Here is a 23,561-nt window from a genome sequence, read left to right on the forward strand (position 1 = left end):
GCTAATTCAAGAGAAATGTAAAGACCTGTGTTCAGGTCTTTACATTGTGTTCATGGTGGCAGAGCTGTAACTCAACTGAGATAGGCAGATTCCTTATTTTTCCAGGCTACTCCAGGCACCTCTACACAGAAAGCCCGTTCCATCAGAATGAAACACCTCTGAAAAGTCTATCCGATAGATTTTCCCTTTCTTTGTCTCCTACTGTGTAGATAAGTCAGTTAACCAAAATGCCATTTGTGGGCAGTGCTCCAAGATGCCACATGTTCTGTTCTGTGTGGGCAAGACCAGGAAAACACTCTCTGCCCTCCAGGAGTTGAGTGGTCATTGACACCAGACGGTGAAGCATATGATTGGTCTTCAGTTATTTAACGTGTGTTAGTTTTCAACCACCTTGTAATCTTTAGAGCTTCCTCATTTCACCAGGTCCATCAAATACCTCTGTTAAATCCATAGTTGTTGGAAGAGTTTAAATCATAGATAAAAGTCATCACTTGCTTCATCAGTGATATGATTATCCTTTCAGGATTTCCTTTATTCAAGTATTTATGGAGTGCTTACTAGATCACTGGCCACCATTCATGGCATTAGGGAGACCTCACTGCCACATCAAGTTTTAATGTCTTTCTAGACCCAAGAAGGTTAGAGAGGCGTAAGAAAATATGTGCATAATTTCCACACTACAAATAATGGCTTTCTAGCAGGCATCTGACTCCAGCCAGAATTTACTGAAGACCTTGACATTGGATCTACTTATTGCTAATGACTAAACTTTCTTCTGGTGATAAATTAAAAAGACTCTAAAAACAATAGCTTGGGCAACTGAATCCAGGTTTTCCTGCATGATATTTTCTAGTCAGGAAGAGTCACTCCCAGAATGAGTGTTTTAGAGGATCTGGAGGACGACTTATGACATCTGCAGTGAGAACCTGATAGCTTTTTTACACAGTTGATGGCATTGGGTCATCTCCACGACACATGGCTGCACTCATCAGTGTGTAGTCCCTCTAAAGCAGAACAGACTCCTGAAGAGTACATTTTAGGACACATCACTTGCTCTTTATTCTTTTATTGCAATTTGACTTCCCTCTTGCTAATAAGCTGCTCTCTTCTCTGAGAAGATTTATAATGTCAGGAATGCACATGCAAGGACAGTTGAATAAATAATAAAGTTCTAAAGGAAGGCTTATGTTAATTTATAATGCACCATTTGTCGACAATCTGAAAGACATTATTTCAAACAAAGGTAACTAGGGGGATGTTAATAGCCAGCAAATGTATTTATGCTAACTCTTATTCATTGCATTGTAGAAAAGATTTGTCATTATGTTAGTCATGTTCTCAATTGTACATAATTTTCATAATTTACTTTTTAAATCAAAATATCATAGTAGATGCTTTCAACAAACTTCCAGTTTTAGATTATTATATATACTAAAATATGCCAGACTTTGGGTTTTAGTAAAGAAAACAAATGGCTCAGATGTACTTCCAAATGTTAGTCTAGCATCATTTTACTTAATAAGGCTGGCATGCTCCCAGATTCCAGATAAATAGAGAATTGGGCAATTATCCAGATAATCTGATCCAAAAAACATTTTTTTGCTTGAATTGTTTTTTTCTTGGGCAGAAATATCTAAGTTAATTGGCTTAGCCATTTCTTTTATATGCTTGTGCATATTCAGTCTGAAGCCTAGGGAACAAGCAAAATTCCACTAAGCTTCCTTGGGACATCACTGGACTTATTGCTGGCAGGTGGAGTTTATTGTACAGAAACAAGGAAATGAGAGGCAATAGCCACATTCCTTGGGAGCTTCTTTGGTTAATCTCTACATCTACATCCACCAATTTTTCTAGATGAGGCTATGAATGTTACAGGGTTTATGGAAGTGGCTCCAGTTCAGTAGATGGATCCAAGATAAGGGGACAGATGGGGTAAAATTAGTTTAATTACAGGATTTTTCATCTATTCATAATTTGCAGTGCCCTGCAGCTTCCTGTAAGCCTGGTTCTTCAGTGCCTGGCTGTGGGTGATCCCATTCCTACAGAGAGGCTTCAATGGCCTCATGCATGCACAACTAAATTGTCCCCCTCTTCAGTCTCAGTGTCTCACACTCCAAATCCTCTAATTCATGTTACCTACCAGTCAAGTAAATTTCCAAAACCCTAGCTTTCATTTTAGTCTCCTAATCACAAACTTTCTGGGGCTCTCCATTTCTAAGAGGGTAATATCCAAACTGCTCAGCTTGACATGCAGGGCCCTCTGAGGTCTGCCCACTCATCTCTTCAGCTTTCCTTCTGGTGCCCCTACAGGAAGTCTTTATTGTAGTCACATGGAGTATCTCATCAGCCCCCTGCCTGCTGTGGGCCATTCTGGACCTCACCTTCACTTGCCTCCTCTGAACGCCTACGTCTCTCTTCCCACTGATTCAGTTCCTTCTGCTCATTAAAGCCTAGCCCAATTCTGCTTCCTCCTTTGAGAGCTTCCTGAACAGCATGGTCCATGAGGCCTCCTTTGCTGTGACTTGGTACCAATCCTTCGCCACCTAATTGTGTCCCATGCAGGGGCAACTCTTGCCCTGACATCTTATTTGGACAATGAACTCCTTTCCTGCCGGTGACATCTTGTGTCAGCCCAACATGTGAAACCTTTTTGCATGCTTCGTGGCATCATAGGCTCTGACTGAATGGCAGGATGAGAAATTATGAGCCCAGTTGTATTTTCTACTCTTTCAGCCACACCTTCTGCAGTGGAAGGTATCTTTCAGATAAAGACAAGTGAAACTCTGAGAAGCCCAATGTATGAACAAGGCCTCTGACTCACAACTTCCCAGAATGGCTAAGAGCTGGCCCTGGGGTCTGAGTGCCTAGATTAAAACAGTGGTTTTACTAGTTATTGGCTACATGATACCTCTCCACCTCTGTACCTTCATATAAAATGGGGACAATAATGGTACCCATACCAATGGTTGTTGAGGGGATCAAAAAATATCATATAGGTAAGGACGTTAGTGCTTGGTACACAGTAAGTGCCCACTAAATATTTGCTTTTAATTTATTATTAAACTGTCAAAAGAATTAGGTCCCAGTTTTCTCTTTCAGGGGGAGTGACAGTTGACAGTAAAAGCACAGGACCACTATTGAATAATGGACTTTGGAGATGGGTCTCCATCTCCTGGACTAACCTGGTAGTTCCAAGTATTCTCAGGGGGTGTTGCCTTGGGCCCATCTACTGGGATGACAAGCCCAGCTCTGCAGAGAGAGTTTTATTTTTATTTTGGTGTACCTCCTCCTCAGCCCTTTGACATAACTGCAAGCCTTTCTCAATTCAGCAAGCTATTGCTATTGAATCTAGGATCAACAGAATCTAGGATGGGTTAGAGCTATGAACAAAACAAATGTGAAAACGGTACAGGTGAGACAATCAAGAAGTCCAAGACCTGGACTAGGAAACAACCAGAAGTATCCTAGACATTCCTGAGGTGCCTGGGGCAGAGCTGAGACATTTATACTAGAACCACAGTATAATCTTACCTGTGTGCAGCATGTCTTTTACTATATGGATTTGCATTTAAGTCACCTCTTTATACCACATTTATGTGGTTTCAAATATTTCACCTAATGGGCTGCTTTTCCTTCAGGCCTACATCTGCCACAGCTTGAGGAAGTCCCCTTCCTCCCTGTGAGCCTGAATAGGCAAGACCCAGTGTTAGACCAGAAGACAACCCATTTGGCTCCTGGACACACCCGGAAGAGCCCACGGGGCAGTCTGCCTGCAGGGTGGTAAGTGGGAGAGTTACCTTGAATTCAGTCTCAATGTTGGCTAGTCTGGCTAGCTCGTTGCTTAGCTCCAGCGCGGTGAGGACAGGGTCTTCACTGGACAGGGACAAGTAGGCAGCACTTGCCAGTCCCTTGTAGGCGTTCATGCGGGAGCGCGAGTGGCTGAAGGAGTCCTTCCGCTGCTTCTCGGTGCACTCACTGCACTTGCAGAAGTAGTTGTGGGGCCGCTCGATGCGGGCACCCTTGAGCAGGAGGATGTGCACGATCTCATACTCCTGGCAGTGGGCCGCCAGGATGATGGGTGTGATGTCGTGGGAGAAGCGCGTGCCGTCCTCGTCGTAGGCATAGAAGTCGTCGTCGCGCAGCTCCTGCTCCAGCGGGCTGAGCGTCAGGCGCTGGCCCTGCGCGAAGGCCGGGTGGCTGAGGATGGCCTCCACGATGCGCACGTAGCCCTTGCTGATGGCCAGCAGCAGCGCGTCCCCCACCCGCGCCAGGTTCTCCTTCTTGAGCAGCAGCTCCGTGACCTCCAGGTGCTCGTTGCCCACGGCCAGCTGCAGCGCGTTCTGCCCCATGTAGTCCACGCAGTTGAAGTTGAGGGTCTTGGACTCCTCCAGCATTTTCCTGACCACCGGGATGTTGCCATACTCAGCCGAGTCCAGAAAGCGCTCCTCTTCGGGCGTCAGGCTAGTGCCCTTCTCATTGAACATGTAGGCAGGACCCCGGATGGCCTGACGGCGGCCCTTTTCCCTCAGTGTTGTGTGCCGGCGCTGCATGTTTCTGAAGGTGCTGCTCCCCAACCTGTGGGGTGATATGGCAAAGATGCTAGTTACTCTCCCAGGATCCTGCAGGTTCCCCAGGGGCAGAGCAAACAAAAATTGTTGAGATGAAAAAGAATATCGTGATTGGAATATTTTGAGAAGTTATGAAATCTTGTTAGAAATTATTGTCCTATCACTGAGATTAAGACCAATTTAATAACCTGAACTATTCTTACACTAATGGAAGAATATTGGTTAAGTTACACAACAGTCTCTCCGCCTTGGGTGGAGGAGTGTCCGAAAAGCTGAAATGTGGGTTTAGGCCAAGCTAATGGTGGAGATGGAGAGTGTGAGGTCATGATGTGGCGGAAACAGGCCAAGGGCTGTCTGTTTTATTTCCATTTGTGCAAAGTTGAGAATGTCACTTAACTTCTCTGTGCTTTAGTACAATGCTTTTCTGTGCTTTTACCAGTACAATGTGGATAACTTTTGTGTGCCAAAGAGTCTGTAGGAGGATTAAATGAGGTAACGTGCATGTAGAAAGTACTCAGTCCACGTTAGTTTTATTCTGTCCCCTCCTGCCTGTTGATGTGCCTAGTTCTTCAGGGGTTCTGCCATAGGAATGGCCACCATGGATACTGCTGCCTTTGCTTCAGGTGTATTACCCGCACTGAGCTCCCACACTGTGACAAAACTGCAGCAACTTGCAAGCATGGCCACACACCTCTGTTTCAGTGCTATACTATGGCGGGACTGTGCTTTCTTGCTCGTCCCCATGCAGCCTGAGCGCCTACTAAAGGGCACAGTGTTGCACGGAGCGGGCCTAGACTCGTTGCTGCTTACTGATGGCCACTGAAGCCGCCTTCCTGAGGAAATTCAGCCACGGTTTCTTAAGATCAAACCTAGATTTTTATGTGGGTGGAAAAACAGGTTAATTTATATGCTGGGTTCATTTCTTTCTTTTTTTTTTTTTTGAATTTTATTTTATTTTATTTTTTTATGCAGCAGGTTCTTATTAGTTATCAGTTTTATACATATTGGTGTGTATATTTCAATCCCAATCTCCCAGTTCATCCCACCACCACCATCCCCCCCCCAGCGCCCCACTTCCCCCCCTTGGTGTCCATACGTTTGTTCTCTACATCTGTGTCTCTATTTCTGCCCTGCAAACCGGTTCATGTGTACCATTTTTCTAGATTCCACATATATGCGTTAATATACGATATTTGTTTTTCTGTTTCTGACTTACTTCACTCTGTATGACAGTCTCTAGGTCCATCCACATCTCTACAGATGGTTCATTTCTAACACGTTGTTCTTTGCCATTGTGCCATAGTGTAGACATTAATACTAATACTATTAGTAGTAGTCAACATATATTAAGCACTTCTGATATGCCAGGAACTATACTAAGAGGTTAATATACTTCACATATATTGCCTGTGGAATTCTTGCATAAACCCTATGACGTAGGTACTATTATTATCCTTATCTCAGATGAAGATCGTTTTTTTTTTTTTTTGTGGGGAGGGTCCTGTGTTCTTTATTTGCACAGAGTGAAAATGTCAAAAGTTACATGTGAATGAACTTACAGTCAATAAAATACACGTCTACTAGAAAATACAAATAGGGTTGCCTTGGCACTGCATTGACATGGGCTGGAAGTTGCTGATAGATGATATCTCTACACAGAAGAAGTTTTAGCACGTAGTTATTGCTCTTATGCGTCGCCACAGCTTCACAACGTCCATGACTCTATGCCCACCCACTGCTCCGAGGTCATGGTCGTTGTTTCCAAACACCCTTGACAATAAAATACTGTATGTTTTGGAGGCATATTTCAGGAAACAGTAATGGAGTTGGCCATGACCACCATGCTTGTTCACAACAGATCTTGCACTATTTGTCATTTATTTTTGATCTAAAAAAACAGTGAAACTTTTGACATGTCCACCAGAAACGACGCATTTAAATAACGTGGAAAAAAATGTCCATGAATGTCTTTTTTCTGTTTAATCGTCTTACACACTTAGTTTATCTACCTGGCAATTTCGTAAACATATACTTTACTGTCAAGATTCAGGTTGAAACGTAATTGTCTTAGAAAGATTGTGAATGAAAATGTCATAATTGGACTTGCAAGGTGTGACGCCAGCCCCCCTCCTAGCCTTTCCTGCCTGTTTCTTACATCAAAGGAGTTACATCTGTCCCACAAAATAAAAATTAAAGTAGCCTTGGCTTACCAGCAATTACACTTTCACTTTTCTCACCCAGCTAATTGTTTTAAAACTAAGTAGCTGATACGGCTGTTGGTGCAAACTTATTCATAATAGATGTGAACAAAAGGGCCGGTAGGTTTCATTCCTACTCAGCCCATCACAGAGCAGACGGACTAGCTACAGGGAGACGGGTTCTGCAGCCTGTGGCCCCGGGTCCCCTCTTCCCAGAGTCCCCACCTCACGTGCTCTGACCCAGCCCACATGCACTGAGGGAAACACGGCTCCCCTGCCCAGCGGGCACCCTCTGTACTGAGAGGCTGCCTTCTGCCCGCAGCAGTGACCCCGGCCCGAGCCGACCTGCTGCAGCGCCTGCGCACTCAGGAGTGAGCACGGGGCAGGCGAGGGCACAACTGCAACCTGATGGCATGTTTCCTTCCTTCCCTCTGCCGCTCACTATGGTGCGTCTTGACCATTGGCACTATTGCCATTGGCGGGAGGTGGGAAGAAACGTGCAGTACAGCTTGCTCTTAGCAAAGCAAGGGATCACTCTAGATATGGCTATGGAGTAAGGTTTGCAAACGGCAAGGTGGTTTAAAAAAAAAAAATCAATCCCACAAAATGCATATTTATCTGAAGTCTGAATCCCTTGCATATCCAGTGTAAATTTATTTTTTGACGGCATCCAATAAATCCCAGTAAAGTCGCTAAATAAAGATTCTTTAACATGACAAGTGGTGTCAGAGCTCTTTAAGCAATGCTGATATGCACTTGATTTTATGCCCAGGGTGGTCTGCAGCAAGCTGTATTTGCAAAGCAGCATTAGCAAACAGAAGCAGTTGCACCATACATGAGTAACCTCTAAATTATCAGTAATTATATTTAATGAAATGTCCCTCAAAGTCCCTTTGTTACCTTCCAACTGTAAGGAACCTGCCCATCTCGCTAAGCAGATTTCTCAGCAGCCTCAGTCTCCTGCTCTGAGAGCTTCTCTTCCGACAGAACTGACATCCACGGCGACACCGAGTGGGTGATGCTCTGCTTGGCCAGGTTGTAGTGGTTGATGACAGTGTAAAACTTTCCCGGGCGTTGGAGTCTTGCTCCGCATAGTAGCCCTCCAAGCCTCCTGGGATGTACTGGGTGTTCTTGAGGACGAAGCCATCGGGACAGGCACGGTCATAGCTGTACACCTTGTAGACGACCAGGAAGATGACACAGGTGAGGAAGACCAGGGCAAAGAAGACCAGCACAGACACCTTGAACCTCTCGGTAACACCCTCAGTGATGCTGACAGTGAACTCGGCTATCTTGGGAGGACGTGCTTTGCCTTTCTTTCGGTCAGGTTCATTTTCAGCCTTAGTTTTCACGACCACCTTCTCTGGGGGCGGGAACTGCAGCTGATTGACATCAAGGGGCATCATCAGGGGGATGGTGTCGAAGCCATCCTCCAGCAGCGGCTGCTTGGTGCCCTTCTCCGCGAAATTGTTTCCCAACTTCACCATGGTTCCGGGAGACCCGAGGCTGCCGCCCCACGCCCGGCTCCGGCAGGTCTGGGCTCCGACCGCGCCCTGAGCCTCCGTGTTGCCCGCTCCTGCTCACAGCAATCTCAGACGAAGATCTTGAGACAAGTGGGGCTGAGAGACAGGCTTTCAAGTTAAAAGGTCTAGAGTTGGAATCCTGGCTCCACCTTTTGCCAGCCTTGTGACTCTGGCCAAGTTACTGAACCTTTTAGTTTGTCAGGGTTTTAAAATGGCAGACTGGAGAGAAGAATAGCTGTCGTGTGATTTGAGCTTGAGCTGGATATCCCATCTCTAGCTCACCTGGACTCCTTGATCAGGTCCCCAGTTCAAGATGCTTTAACTGTAAAATAGAGAGTCTGGACCAGGTCCCAACGTCTCTACAAACTTGAACCTCTCAAACTTTTTTATTCTGCAATTGGCCCTACCCACATTATCTAGCCTCTTTTTCTAGTCTACCCACACTCATATTATTCAAATAATATTAGAATGGCATGCATTTCAATAAGAAAGTATCTGTTCTAAAGAGTAAGCACTTGGGGATTGGTTTTGAACTATTTTCCATCTTCCCAGTTGTCTTTTTGTTATAGGTCATGTGTCCATGCATTGAGTACTTCACTGAAGTCATTTGTAAAAGATAAACAAAAGTAATCACAGAGGAAGGCTTTTAAATTATACCTAGTATTTTGAGATTAAAAAAAAAGTATTGTCATTCAGTCTTGTGATTTTTAAAAATTTGGGCTCTATTTAGTTTTCTGCTCATTTTACCTTCTGACATGCTCAAACCCTTCTGGTTTTAGCTCCTTTTGGGGCCCCAGTCTGGTAAAAAGCAGAGACTTGGAGGTCAGACTTTGTACTCTGATCCTGCTTAGGCCTGAGTCACACTTCTTGGGAGAAGCTGCTAAGCTATTCAGTGGAGCAGCTTCTTCATCTGCAAAAAAGTAAAAGGAATAATGATGGGCAACTCCTTCAAAAGGCAGCTGTGGGTGATAAATCCTGATAGAATGCTCCTCTCTTCTTTAGGAAGAGCTTCTGAACCGCCATCCACTTTCCTAAAGTGTACGTTGATAAAAAATTGCTAGGGAAGATTCCCAGAATTCAAGTTTATGAGCTCCTCCTGAGCCCATTTCTCTCAACAATGCCATCATTCCAGGGAGGGAGGGTGCTCGTTGATGCCAACGCAGACCGTAGATTGTGATTCCCGACGAGAGGGAAAGACTCACAAACTGGGCACAGTGTTTATTACTATAAGTTCTTCTAGAAGGAGAGGAGGTAACTGAGTTGAAAGCTAAGCAGTCACCTCATTTGTGTCCCCAAAGGGCCTTGCTTCAGAAGATGATGTGAACTCAGTTTCAAGGTCTGTTATCTGGGGACACACACTCAGGTGGGAATTAAGCCCACAAAAGACTGAAACTCTTTCTCATGGAATTTCTCAGCCTGTCCTATGATGAGGCTTCTCCCCTCTCAGGAGCACCTCTCTGGACTTGCCGTCACAACTCAACCTGAGAAAAGACTCAAGAGCACCTGAGCAGTGTGTCAGAGACGTAACAGTAACTGTCCCAGCAGGAGCCAGAGCTTGAGCTTGATTCCACATCACTTTTCCACTGGAGGTCTGCTCAGGAGGGAGAATAGGTCAGGTGCCAAGGTCAAGAGTACACAACTGTTACACAGCAGTGAGCCATGGAGAGATTAATTCAAAGGAAACATAATAACTACTGAACCAAGTCAGAGCAGAGAAAAATTTCTCAAGGAACACATAAGTACCCAATCTAAATTCAGAGTCCATATGGATGTCATAGACGCTGTAGCCTACAAACTTAAAGGATGTGAAAGCATCGTTTGTTAATTCCCTTCATTAAATAAACAAACAAACATAAAAAACAAGGTATTAACATTCTCATTTTCAGGTGGAGAAACTGAGGTAGATGAAGCAAAATGACTAAACCTCAGGGCAGATAATTTCTGTGCAAGAGTTGCACATCATATAAATCTTGATGTTTCTGTAATAATCATGTTTTATCAAAGAAAAAATGTGTGGCTAGTATTTGTCAGAAGTTAAAATGTCTTTATTACTTCCCATGTATTTTCCTGAATGACCTTGAAAGCAGACACTCAGATATAGTAAGAAATAAACAAGCCTTTCTTTCCCATCCTTAAATACCTCAGCTTTGACTTACATTTGGATGCTCACAGAATTGTCAGTTCAGCTCCTTTCCTTACAGAATCTGGCATTGATGAAACGTTATGGGGCTTCAAATCATGTACGTATACAAGAGTATACTGGGACATTGCTACTGCATGAGATTACTCTTAACATAAGGGGTCTCACAGCAAACCCTGGAGCTACGTGAATTGATTCAGATATTGATGGAGGCCTTTTAACCTCACTGGGAGTCTTATTAGCTCCGATTTCTATTCTAATGATACTTTCAAAACGTTTTATTTTTTCAGCTTTGTTAAGGTGTAATTGACAAAATTATAAAATATTTAAAGTACACATTGTGGTGATTTGATATATATTTATACGTTTTGGTTAGAACATTTAAGTTCTACTCTCAGCAGATTTCAATTATATAATACAGTGTTATCAACTATAGTTACCATGTTTTACATTAGATCTTCAGACCTTATTCATCTTACAGCTGAAAGTTTGTACCCTTTTACCAACCTCTTCCTACTTCCCCCATTTAAACATTTATATACCTATGAAAATATTTAGCCACCGTATCCTTGCCATTTAATCTTGACATAATATAGTCAGGCTTTAGCCATACTTTTCATATGGGTTGGAAAGACTCCACAAAAGATGATATGTCAGAAAGATAGTCATTTGGTCCACTATAGCTGGTGGACAAAGCTCACACTCATGAATCAGATGTGTTGCTCTGTTGGACTCTGGGGATCCTGTCAGTTTTACTGCCAATAATGAGCAAAATGATTCTCCCTAAAATGCAGTTAGCATTTAATTGCCCCTTCTTTAATTTTTTTCTTGAAAATGAACTTTGAATGCAAATGCCTTTTTATTTGCATATATTACTGAGATAACAAGTGATCAAACTCATCAAACACCTCAATTAAGATACTGTGTATCTTTTCCATTTTCCATAAATGCATACATTGACATTTGATGTCATTGAGAAGAAGGGTTTCAGTGGAAACAAAACCATATTTGAGAGGAGGACTGATTATTAAACTCCCTCTTGATCCCTTGGTTGCTATTTTTATCAAGCTGCTCTTACAGACGCATCAGCCAGTCTGAAGGAAGCCAGATGTCAGTGATCCATAAAAAGTATGGATTCTGCACCCTAAGTCCCGCTGCAAAAGAGCATGACCACAGCCCCTTTTGGAGACAGGGACTGTGGTTAATTACTGATGAAGCAAAGGCCATACTTAATCACAGTGTCTTTTTAGCGATATTTGTTGTAGTTTTTATAAAATTGCTACATGCACCACAGGTCTTTGTAGAAATTATCCAAGCCTGAAACCAATTTAGTCTGTAACATTCCACAACTAAACTTAGAACCAAATAAAATCCAGGAGTCAGGTCAGTCATCCAGGAAAACCTAGCTCTGGTCTGTACATCCTCTGTCAAGTGTACATATTGTGAGTTTTAGTTCAGAGCAACAGTGATGAAATAGTCAGGTGATTTCGAGTTTTCTCCTAAACCTCAGTTCTCTTGCCAGTAGAAAGGAAGTATTAAAATCCACCCTCCATGGACCTCAAGACTACAGTCAAGATGAAATAATGTGTATCAAATGCCCTGGATACTGAAAACCTTATACAAATGTCCATGACAATAATGATGAACACCTTACATATCAGTACATTTAAGTAAATGATTATAAATTGGCTCACATTTTACTCTACACTGATATATAAAGCTTAGCTATTTTTCTAAATAATAGCTAGAGGTAACATATATTACACATTTGCCATGTGCCAGATACTGTGCTAACTGCTTTATATGAATTGTTTTAAATTCACACAAATCGTATGATAAGCTTGGCTATTGTCCTTAATGACTAGTCATAATGATTAACACTAATTACACATTAACCACATTGCAGGCACCATGCTGAGTACTTTACGTGCATTATCACTTTAAATCCTCATAAACTATATGATATATTTGCTATTGTCATTCCCATTTAACAGGTGATAAAGTGAAGCTCAGGTAAATTAACCACTTTTGCCTATACGACTTGTGAGGCTGCATAATTTGTGAGTGGTAGACCTACTGTTAGGAGTCTAATCTGTCTGATTTCAAAGCCTGTGCTTTTAGCTGGTATACCCCTGCCATCCATCTTCCTCATGCGTTTTTTCTAAGTTTCCTTAGATAGTAAATTTTCCCTCTAGAGTGCAGGATCCTTGAGGGCAGGGGAATTACTTGTTTTTATGGTATATGTACCTGGCACCCGATGCTTGGCATATGGTGCATGGTCAAATAACTTAATTCTTAAATACTTGAATTTGGGTTGGTTATTAAAGAAGGCCAATAAAACAGAGGTATTAATGTTTACTAGTGTCCTCTTTCTTACAAATACAGGAGCCATGTAATCCTATAAATACTGTTTCCTATGTGTAACTGACAACTTTTAAAATAAGGTATGAGTTGCAAAGGAAAATTAGTTTCCAGTTAGCTCCACTATAAATAATGGCCTATAAGTTGCTAGGTGAGACTGCTAATATCAGAGGGTGTATTAAGTCTTGTGGGTGACTGAATACTCCTAAATGTTTTTTAATGTATTTCTAAAGGCATCCAACTTATTTCTAAAGTATCATCTTCCTTATTTTGTCAAAGCTGAGGTGAGATAGTACATATAAATTACAGTGTTTAGTAAGTGCTCTAGTAATAATTGGATAATATTAACTATTTCAGTTTAATACATTTATAATAACTGTGGATTCAAAGCATTCAAGTTCCCACCTAAGCTAGTGAAAATAATTTGCTTGTGCAACACATATATTTTGAATAAAAAAGATATTCACTTATTTACTCCATGAATATACATGAATTCATATTCCTTGCCAGTCAGGTCCTACAGGAAAGAAGCAAAGTATTCTTCTGCTACTCATTACAATACATTATATTGAGACATACTTTCCAAACACTTCCGCTAATGTGGGATTTTTTTTTTGCCATTGCATCTTGGGTTGAAAAACATTATCCAGTGTTCCTGAATGTTAATAAATGATTGTATCATCCATTTATCTTTCACCAAATAACATCATTTAGGGAAGAGGTTACTCTTAGTGTTTTCAAACTACCCTGTGTATTAGCCATGCAAGTATAACTGGTGCTTTGTGTGTGCTTCTTTTATTTCTTTTTTCTTTTTAGATCCTTAGTGGTCTATTTGGAACTAGGGAGTTACGAAACTGAATATCTATATCTCATTGTGTATAGCTCCAGGTAGAGCTGAAACAGTAAGTTCTAATAGTTACATATTTTTTTTCCTCCAAAGATTTGTCTTGGAATACAATAGATATGTGTAACCGTTTGATTGTTTATTGACCTCTGTGACAAAAGAGTCTGAAATAAACATCTAGTACCAAAAAAGTAAGAGAGGCTCTTAAATTATGAAATGCAATACTGGAAAAGTAACATGCTGAATATTTATCTGGGGGTGAGGGGCAGTGTTGATTGCTTTTCCTAAGCAAGAGATGCTCTCATCCAGGATACCACATGCATGTGTAATTAGCCTCAATGAGGCTTCACATAGTTTTGAATTTTTTCTGGGTTAATTACTGCCTAAAGGAGTTAGCTCAAGTGTTTTTAGAAATAATTGTTTTGAACTTATAATTGTGACATAGAACCTTAGTAAATTGTTAAATAATTGAACCAATGTCATTGTTTAAAAGATCTTAGAGAGTGAGTTTGAATCATATCCATAATGAATATTCTGGATTTAATGTGAATTCATTCATAAATCTGATGTGTGCCCAATGCTTCAGAAATAGGACCCACCAGCAGGTGGCATTCTGAGGCAAAAATTCACTGAGTGCCACCAGACAGGGTCATTCATTATTGCCTCTTTCAAATCTACCCTAAATCCATTAAGGCTTTAAGTCGCAATTAATGGCAGTAGTATCCTGGTTATGTCTACCCAATTATACTTAAGTGAATTTACAACTTCAGAGTTAAAGAGGGAGGTTCTGTGTTCCAGAGTTTCAAAGCTTGTGTCAAAGCCCTGACAGATTACATCTCTTTTATTAAAAGCATATTTGTTATGCTGAAATGGTTGTCTAAAGGACATGCTTTCAACAATGGAAAGGAACATAAGGTAATAATCTCCTTCTTCCCACCTGTAGTTCTTTAGTGGTGGCAACTTATTAGGATATAGCTTTTTCCTCCTCCTACCTCTGTATTTATATTAAGATAAATACAACCACAAAAAAATCAAATTAAAAAGCTCTCAATAGTGAAGTAGGAGGAGAAGAGACAACACGCACACTCTCTTATAGGAATAAAACTACACTCTAGCACAAAACGGCTGGGCTACCAAGATGAGTTGCCTATTTCTAAAAGGCTTTGTAAACTTAGACTTTCAATGAAAAAGTAAACAAAAAAATTCTCTACCAACCCAGCAAATAAGAGACTTTAGATCCAGATTTACATCTAAAAATCTTAAGCAATGCACAAGAGGGAGAGGGCTAATAAAAGTTTAATTCCATATTTCAGCGAAAAACAAGCTGTACTGGAAAAATCATTATGAAAGAATCATCATAGCTGCTTACATTGAGGGTGAAATACGCAGGCTTGTCCTTCTCTAGATGACCGGAATCTGGTGTTGAGTCGTGGGATTCTGGCTCCCCATGGGTGGTAGCCGAATAGATGCCACTCTCCGTGGTGCTGAAGTATGAAGCTGGTCGAGTGAGTTGAGTTGCAAGGATGTGAAAGCGCACTCCAGTGTCCTTTGTGTTGTAATAGTAAAAACTCGCCTTCCGTGGCAGATCCGCTTTACTGTTCTTTTCCTAATCTGGGGGAAATTTCCCAGGGAACATGACGGAGAGGGATCTGTGTGTGAGACTGGCACGCGGTGTGGTGATGGGTTCTTATAGTCCCCACCCCCTCTCCAGTAGCTTTGAAAGGGAGGTAGCAACTCTGCCTTCCTACCACAGCTCCTTAGGATTTCTGCCGGCCCCCACTCAAGCCCCAGAACGGCGCATAACACACACACACACACACACACACACACACACACACACACCTCAATTATATAAGGTAGCAGGTTCTGGCTCCCGAAGCAGAATATTCATCTGTTAAATGAAAAATAAGGAATGAACTGGTTTTCTACCTGTTGTATCTGTGTGTTTACAGAGGGGAGGAGTTGAGAAGAAAACTAAAACCAGAGGAACCTTAAGAATAACAGAAGTAGTTTACTTTAGTAAGCTTTAAGGTCACACCCCACTTTGTCTTCTGTGAGTGATGCATTTTCTAAATTTAACCTTTTGTTTCATGATCTTTTAGCATTGCCTAGGATCAGGAAGAGGTCAGTGATGTAGAGCAAGTCTGATACTAGTAAAAAGACTTTAAAAGGGTTAGCTTTCATTTGTAACTTTCCACTTTTTGAAAGGAAATTCGTAATGCAAAAACCCATTTCCCCACATTCCCCCCTCTCACCAGTTGCTTTGTTTACAAATGATCTATGATTTTTAAACACCAAGGTATTTTGATGGCCTCATTGGAGAGAAACCTCCTTAATTGAAATATTACCTGTGTGAGAGAAACCAGGATTACTCCCAGGATCTATCTGGGTCACTGAACAATAAATCAGAAGGCTTATTCTTTGAAACCAACTCATGGTTAACAACTGACAGTCTGTATACTTAGGATTAAAGAGTTGGCTTCAATATATTTTGCACAATGTCATTCTAGGTTTATATGCAAATCAGATTACATTGGTTCATTAACATGCTACTAGCATTTTCTCTGCATATAACATGGTATGTGGGAAAAGACCCCGGAATTTTGATTCACTTATTAACTGTGTCACCTTGGGCATAATAACCTTACTGAATCTCAGTCTTCTCATATGTAAATGGTGGGTGAAAATGGGTAACAATGCTTTTTTCCAAATGCGTGCATTTAAGAGATGCATAATAAGTTTGACTGTTCTTCCTCCCCTCCTTGTTCAAGAGAAGTTAATTATCTAGTTAAAACTCTAAAAAGTTTGACAACAAACTAATTTGATTCCTATAATCCTCTACACAAGCTCTCCAATGTTAATGATTCTGGTTTATGGGATAAAATACTATTTTAAAAAGAAATTTCCTTAACATTAAGACTTTTTCTTTAAAAATTTTGCAGTCTTGAGGACAAGGGAATGTTATTTTTAATTAGAATCAGCAACAAATACATTTAACTCATTTTGAATAAAATGTTAATAAATTAAGAGCTATTTAGTATTACATTTTTTTGTAGAAAAAGAAATGTGAAGCCAACAAAAGTGTCTTACACAATCCCAGAGTTAGAAGATTAGCTATGACACTGATAATACTCCTTTGATTGGGATCCTCATCATCATGATTAGTGAAGCAATACAGAATAAGATACTCTTAATTATAAAATACTTTCTGAAGACTACTAGGTTTTGGCTTTTAGTTGATAATGATGGAGATGAATTCTTATTATATTTGTTTTGAATACATAACCAAGATAAATTGTGACATGAACTATGTACTTGTTTCCACTTATGATGAGCTCATAAAAAACCTGCATATTTTAAAAAGTGTGCTAATGACAGTACAACAGTCATATATATGGAGGAAATGAGCTAATTATTTTATAGATATATTAATTGAAGATAGGTCAGAATCAGCTCTTCAGAAATGATGGGATAAGATGATGTTTTATGAAGAATCCAACCTGCAGTGTACACATTATTAGAGAGCTTTATCACTTCTGGAGGATATTATACACAACATTTGGTTCAATGGGTAAATACTTGTAATCTGAAAAAAGTTATGTACATATCAAAATATTTTCAATATGTAAAATGCAGAAGTAATTCAGTTCTTACTATCAACAGTGAAAGTTCAGAAGATGTTAGATGTCTAAGGTTCCTGTGTAAGGTCTTGAGCTTTGTTTTTTCCTAGGCTCATAGCAGAGTACATAGCACTTCTAGTCAAACTTCTTGTGTTTTAATTCCAAATATTCCATTCCCCAATGTGTCACTTAGTTTTATCACCTATAAAATGAAGGTAATAACAGTCCCTCACTTGTAGAGTTACAATGAAGATAAAATGAGAGAACTCACATAAAGTGCTTATAGCAATGCCTGGCACAAAGTCAGAACTCAGCATGTGTCAGCTTTCATTCTTTTTTTTAAACAAAATTTTTTTTGAGTTATAATTAACATACAATATTAGAGTAGTTTCATCTGTACAACATAGTGATTCGATATTTTTATATAAATGCTCACCACAGTAAGTCTGGCGACCGTTCATTGCCATACAAAGTTGATACACTGTTCTTGACTATTTTCCCTATGTTGTACATCCCTGTGACTTATTTTTTTATAACTCTTAATTCTCTTCACCTATTTCACCCATTCCTCCATCCCATCCTCTCTGACAGCCACCAGTTCTCTGCATCTATGAGTCTGTTTCTGTTTTGTTTATTTATTTTGTTTTTTAGATTACACGTAAGTGAAATCATATGGTATTTGTCTTTCTCTTTCTGACTTATTTCACCTACATAATACCCTGTAGGTTTCTCCATGTTGTTGCAAATGACAAGTTTTCATTCTTTTTTATGACTGAGTAATATTCAGTTGTGTGTGTGTGCGTGTGTGTGTATATGCACACCACATCTTCTTTATCCATTCATTTATTGATGGACACTTAGATTACTTCCATATCTTGGCTATTGTAAACAGTGCTACAGTGAACATGGGGGTACATATATCTTTTCAAAGTAGTGTTTTTCTTTTCTTTGGATAAATACCCAGAAATGGACTCACTGCACCATATGGTAGTTTATTTTTAGTTTTTTTTTTTTTAAATAAATGTTAGGTTAATGCTTTTTTAAAAAAATTAATTAATTAATTAATTTTTATTTTTGGCTGTGTTGGGTCTTCATTTCTGTGCGAGGGCTTTCTCTAGTTGTGGCGAGCGGGGGCCACTCTTCATCACGGTGCGCGGGCCTCTCACTATTGCAGCCTCTCTTGTTGTGGAGCACAGGCTCCAGACGCGCAGGCTCAGTACTTGTGGCTCCCAGGCCTAGTTGCTCCGCAGCATGTGGGATCTTCCCAGACCAGGGCATGAACCCATGTCCCCTGCATTGGCAGGCAGATTCTCAACCATTGCGCCACCAGGGAAGCCCCCTTATTTTTAGTTTTTTTTTAGGAAACTCTGTACTGTTTTCCATAGTGGCTGCACCAGTTTACATTCTGACCAACAGTGCATGACATCCTCACTAAAACTTGACGTTTCTTGTCTATTTGATAATAGCCATTCTAGCAGGTATGAGGTGGTTTTGATTTGCATTTCTCTGATGATTAGTGATGTTGAGCACCTTATCATGTGCCTGTTGTCTATCTGTATGTCTCCTTTGGAAAAATGTCTATTCAAGTTCTCTGCCCATTTTTTAATCAGGTTGTTTACTTTTATGATAGTTGAGTTTTATGAGTTCTTTATATATTTTGGAATTCAGCCCCTTAGCAGATATGTAATTTGCAAATATCTTTTTCGGTTCAGTAGGTTGCCTTTTCATTTTGTTGGTGGTTTCTTTCACTGTGCAAATGCTTTTTAGTTTGATGTACTTCTATTTGTTTACTTTTACTTTTGTTGCCCTTGTCTGAGGAGACATATCCAAAAAATATTGCTAGGACTGATGTCAAAGAGGTTACTGCCTATGTTTTGTTCTAGCAGTTTTATGGTTTCAGGTCTTATTTTTAAGCTTTTAATCCATTTTGAGTTCACTTTTGTATATGGTGTAAGAAAGTGGTCCAGTTTCATTCATTTGGAAGTTGCTGTCCAGTTTTCTAACACCATTTATTGAAGATACTGTCTTTTCCCCATTGTATATTCTTGTCTCTGTTGTTGTAGATTAATTGACCATATGAGCATGGGTTTATTTCTGGGGTCTTTATTCTATTCCATTGATCTTTGTATCTGTTTTTGTGAGTACCATACTGTTTTGGTTACTGTAGCTTTGTAGTATAATTTCAAGTCTGGGGGCATGATACTTCCACCCTTGTTCTTCTTTCTCAAGATTGCTTTGGCTATTTGGGGTCTTTTGTAGTTCCATACAAATTTTAGGATTATTTGTTCTAGTTCTGTGAAAAATGCCATTGGTGTTTTGATAGAGATTGTATTGTATCTGTAGATTGCTTTGGGTGGTATGGGCATTTTAATGATATTGATTCTTCCAATCCATGAATATGGCATATTTTTCAATTTAATTGTGTCATCTTCAGTTTCTTTCCTCAGTGTCTTATAGTTTTCAGAGTAAAGGTCTTTCACCTCCTTGGTTGAATTTATTCCTAGGTATTTTATTCTTTCTGATGCAGTTGTAAATGGGATTGTTTTCTTCATTTCTCTTTCTAATATTTCATTATTAGTATATAGAAATGCAACATATTTCTGTGTATTAATTTTGTATCCTGCAACTTTACTGAATTCATTGATTAGTTCTAATAGTTTTTTGGTGGAGTCTTTGGAGTTTTCTATATACAGTATCGTGTTATCTGCAAATGACAGTTTTACTTCTTCCTTTCCAATTTGGTTGCCTATTTCATTCTTTCTTTCTTCTTTCTTTCTTTCTTTCTTTCTTTCTTTCTTTCTTTCTTTCTTTCTTTCTTTCTTTCTTTCTTTTTTTTTGCCTAACTGCTGTGGCTAGGACTTCCAATAATTTGTTGAATAAAAGTAGTGAGAGTGGACATCCTTGTCTTGTTCCTGATCTTGGGGAAAAAGCTTTCAGCTTTTCACCATTGAGTATGATGTTAGCTATGGGTTTGCCATTTATTGCCTTTATTATGTTAAGGTATTTCCCTCTATACCCACATTGTTGAGAGTTTTTATCAAACACAGATGTTGAATTTTGTCAAGCGCTTTTTCTGCATCTGTTGAGATGATCGTATGATTTTTATCCTTTGTTAATGTGCTATGTTACACTGATTGATTTATGGATGTTAAACCATCCTTGTAACCCTGGAATGAATTCCACTTGATCATGGTTTATGATTATTTTAATGTATTGTTGAGTTTGGTTTGCTAATACTTTTTTGACAATTTTTGCATTTATTTTCATCAGGGATATTGGCTTGTAATTTTCTTTTTTTGTGGTGTCCTTGTCTGGTTTTGTTATCAGGGTAATGCTGGGCTTGGAGGTCTTCCTCCCTCTTCAATTGTTTTTGGGAATAATTTGAGGGGAGGTATAAACTCCTCTATAAATGTTTGGTATATTCACCCGTGAAGCCATCTGGACCTGGATTTTTTGGGAGTTTTTGATTACTGATTCAGTTTTGTTGCTAGTAATTCATCTATTCAAATTTCTATTTCTTCATGATTCAGTCTTAGAAAATTATATATTTCTAGGAATTTATATATTTCTTCTAGGTTGTATAATTTATTGGCTTATAATTGTTCATAGTATTCTCTTGCGATTTTTTTGTATTTTTGTGGTGTCGGTTGTAATTCCTCTTTCATTTCTGATATCATTTATTTAGGCTCTCTCTTAATTCTTGATCAGCCTGGCTAATGGTTTGTCAATTTCGTTTATGTTTTCAAAGAATCAACTCTTACTTTCATTGATCTTTGCTATTGGTTTTTAGTCTCTATGTCATTTATTTCTGCTCTGATCTTTATTATTTCTTTCTTTCTACTAGTTTTGATGTTTGCTTGTTCTTTTTTTAGTTTCCTTAAATGTACAGTTAGGTTGTTTATTTGAGTTTTTTATTTCTTGAGGTAGACCTTTAGTACTGTGAACTTCCCTCCTAGAACTGCTTTTCCTGCATGCCATAGATTTTGGAAAGTTGTGTTTTCATTTTTTTTGGCTCAAGGTATTTTTTGATTTCCTCTTTGATTTCTTCATTGATCCATTGATTGTTTAATAGCATGTTGTTTAGTCTCCACATGTTTGTGTTTTTTCCAGTTTTCTTCTTATATTTGATTTCTAGTTTCATACTGCTGTGGTCAGAAAATATGCTTGATGTGATCTCAGTCTTCTTAAATTTATCAAGACTCATTTTGTGGCTTAACATGTGAAAGATCCTGGTGAAACTTCCATGTGCACTTGAAAAAAATGTATACCCTGCTGCTTTAGGATATATATCTGTTAAGTCCATCTGATCTAATGTGTTATTTAAAGCCAATGTTTCCTTGTTGATTTTCTGTCTGAATGATCTGTTCAATGATGTAAGAGGGGTATTAAAGTTCCCTACAATTATTGTATTGCTTTCTCTTTCTCCCTGTATTTCTGTTAATATTTGCTTTATATTTTTAGATGTTTCTCCTCTGGGCTCATAAATGTTTACAAATGTTATATCCTCTTGTTGGATTGACCTCTTTATCATTATATAATGCCCTTCTTTGTCTTTTGTTACAGTCTTTGTTTTAGAGTCTATTTTGTCTGATATGAGTATTGCTAGCTTTCTTTTCCATTTGTACAGAGTATCTTTTTCATTCCTTCACTTTTAGTCTGTGTGTGTTTTTAGAGCTGTGGTGTCTCTTGTAGGTGGCATATAGATGGGTCTTATTTTTCTTGTTCCTTAAGCTACTCTCTTTCGACTGGAGGAGTTAGTCCATTTACATTTAGAGTTATTATTGACAGGCATCTACTTATTGCCATTTTGTTAACTGTTTTCTGGTTGTCTTTGTCATTCTTCTTTGTTCCTGTCTTCTTGGTTTCTTCCTTTGTTGTCTGATGGATTCCTTTAATGTTGTGTTTGGATGCCTTTCTCTTTATTTTTTTCTGTACCCATTATAGGTTTTTGGTTTGTTGCATATGTATAGACCTGTATAGGTAGCTATTTGTTTTAAGCTGGTAGTCACTTAAGTTTGAAGGCATTCTAAAAGCACTACATTTTTACTCCCTTCTGTTTGTTTTTGATGTAATATTGTATACCTTTTTATTTTTTCAATCCTTTACTTATTGTAGTTAGAGTTGATTGTTCTATTTTTGCCTTTTTACCATCAATCTAGCTTTTTAAGTGGTGGATCCACTGCCTTTACTATATATTTGCCTTTATCAGTGAGATTTTTTTCTTACATATATTCTTATTTCTAGCTGTGGCCTTTTCCACTCCAAGAAGACCCTTTAACATTTCTTGTAATGCTGGTTTAGTGGTGATAAACTCCTTTAGTTTTTGCTTGTCTGGGAAACTCCTTATCTCTCCTTCAATTCTGAATGATAATCTTACTGGATAGAGCATTTTAGGGGCCGGGGCCAGGGGCATTTGCTGGGGAGTGCTGCACCTAAGGCCACCTTGATGGGATGGATGGAGCTGGAGTGGGCACAGGCTGGGGGGAGTCGCAGGGGCACTCAAACAATGGTGCTTACTGGTGCCTCTGGCCCTGGAGAGGGTTTTAGCAGTTCCCTGCCTGTTTGGCAGAAGCTCTGGGGTTAGTGAATGGATTACCTTCCAGGAAGTCTAAGTGCCTTTTAAACCGCTTTTTTTTTTTTCTGTGTTCCAGGGTGAGTGAGTCTGCACTCAGGCCCCTCAGCAATATTCCTCCCTACTGCAGGTTGCCTCCTTTAGGGATGGGGTTCCTTTGGATACCATGCCTCCATCTTTCCTACCCATTTCTATGTGGTTCTTCTGTGTGCAGTAGCTAGCTGTTCAGTCAGCCCTCAGTTCTTCTTCAGGAAGAATTGCTCTATATGTAGGTGTAGATTTGGTGTGTCTGTGGGAGGAGGTGAACTCAGGGTCTTCCTACACCTCCATCTTGGACCCCTCCTGTCAGCTTTCATTGTTGCTTAACAGCTCAATCTATAACTGAGCAGTGAATGTACTGTTGATCTGTGGTTGTCAGACTTTGTGTGCTCCAGCCTGTTAAAAATATAAAAATACAAATGTCTGGTGCTCCTTCCCCAGAGAATTTGCATTTTTCCCCAAGATCCTCTGGTGATTCTCATGCAGGTGATTCATAAATCATACTTTGAGGAAACACTGCTCTTGTCTGTTGGAAGACTAAGCTGTTTCAGAAACCACAGCCATGAATATGAAAGTCTATTTCAAATGATTGAATTCTTTGAGACACACATTGTCTCTCTTTTCCCCCCTTTCAGAATGTTCCTTAATAGTGCATGCTACTTTGTTTGGTTGCTGGACAGACCTGGCTATTTATCC

The 23,561-nt window shown here is 39.6% G+C and overlaps 1 protein-coding gene and 1 pseudogene across 2 annotated transcripts in view; both read right to left on the bottom strand.

Annotated features, from left to right (window-relative positions):
* The window catches only part of LOC309623132 (short transient receptor potential channel 7-like), a 56,430-nt gene extending 51,819 nt beyond the window's left edge, over nucleotides 1–4,611 (bottom strand). The window contains exon 1 of the mRNA XM_082379680.1: nucleotides 3,798–4,611. Within this exon, the coding sequence (XP_082235806.1) occupies nucleotides 3,798–4,550 (753 nt within the window). The 5' untranslated portion in view covers nucleotides 4,551–4,611. The remainder of the gene's footprint in view (nucleotides 1–3,797) is intronic.
* Nucleotides 4,612–7,663: 3,052 nt separating this feature from the next.
* On the bottom strand, nucleotides 7,664–12,982 carry LOC309623140 (neuronal vesicle trafficking-associated protein 1 pseudogene; annotated as a pseudogene). The gene has a single exon. The product of its transcript is annotated as a neuronal vesicle trafficking-associated protein 1 pseudogene (transcript).
* Between the last annotated feature and the right edge of the window lie 10,579 nt (nucleotides 12,983–23,561).

Source organism: Balaenoptera borealis, assembly GCF_965194805.1.
Source record: "Balaenoptera borealis genome assembly, chromosome: 2".
Lineage (NCBI taxonomy): Eukaryota > Metazoa > Chordata > Mammalia > Artiodactyla > Balaenopteridae > Balaenoptera > Balaenoptera borealis.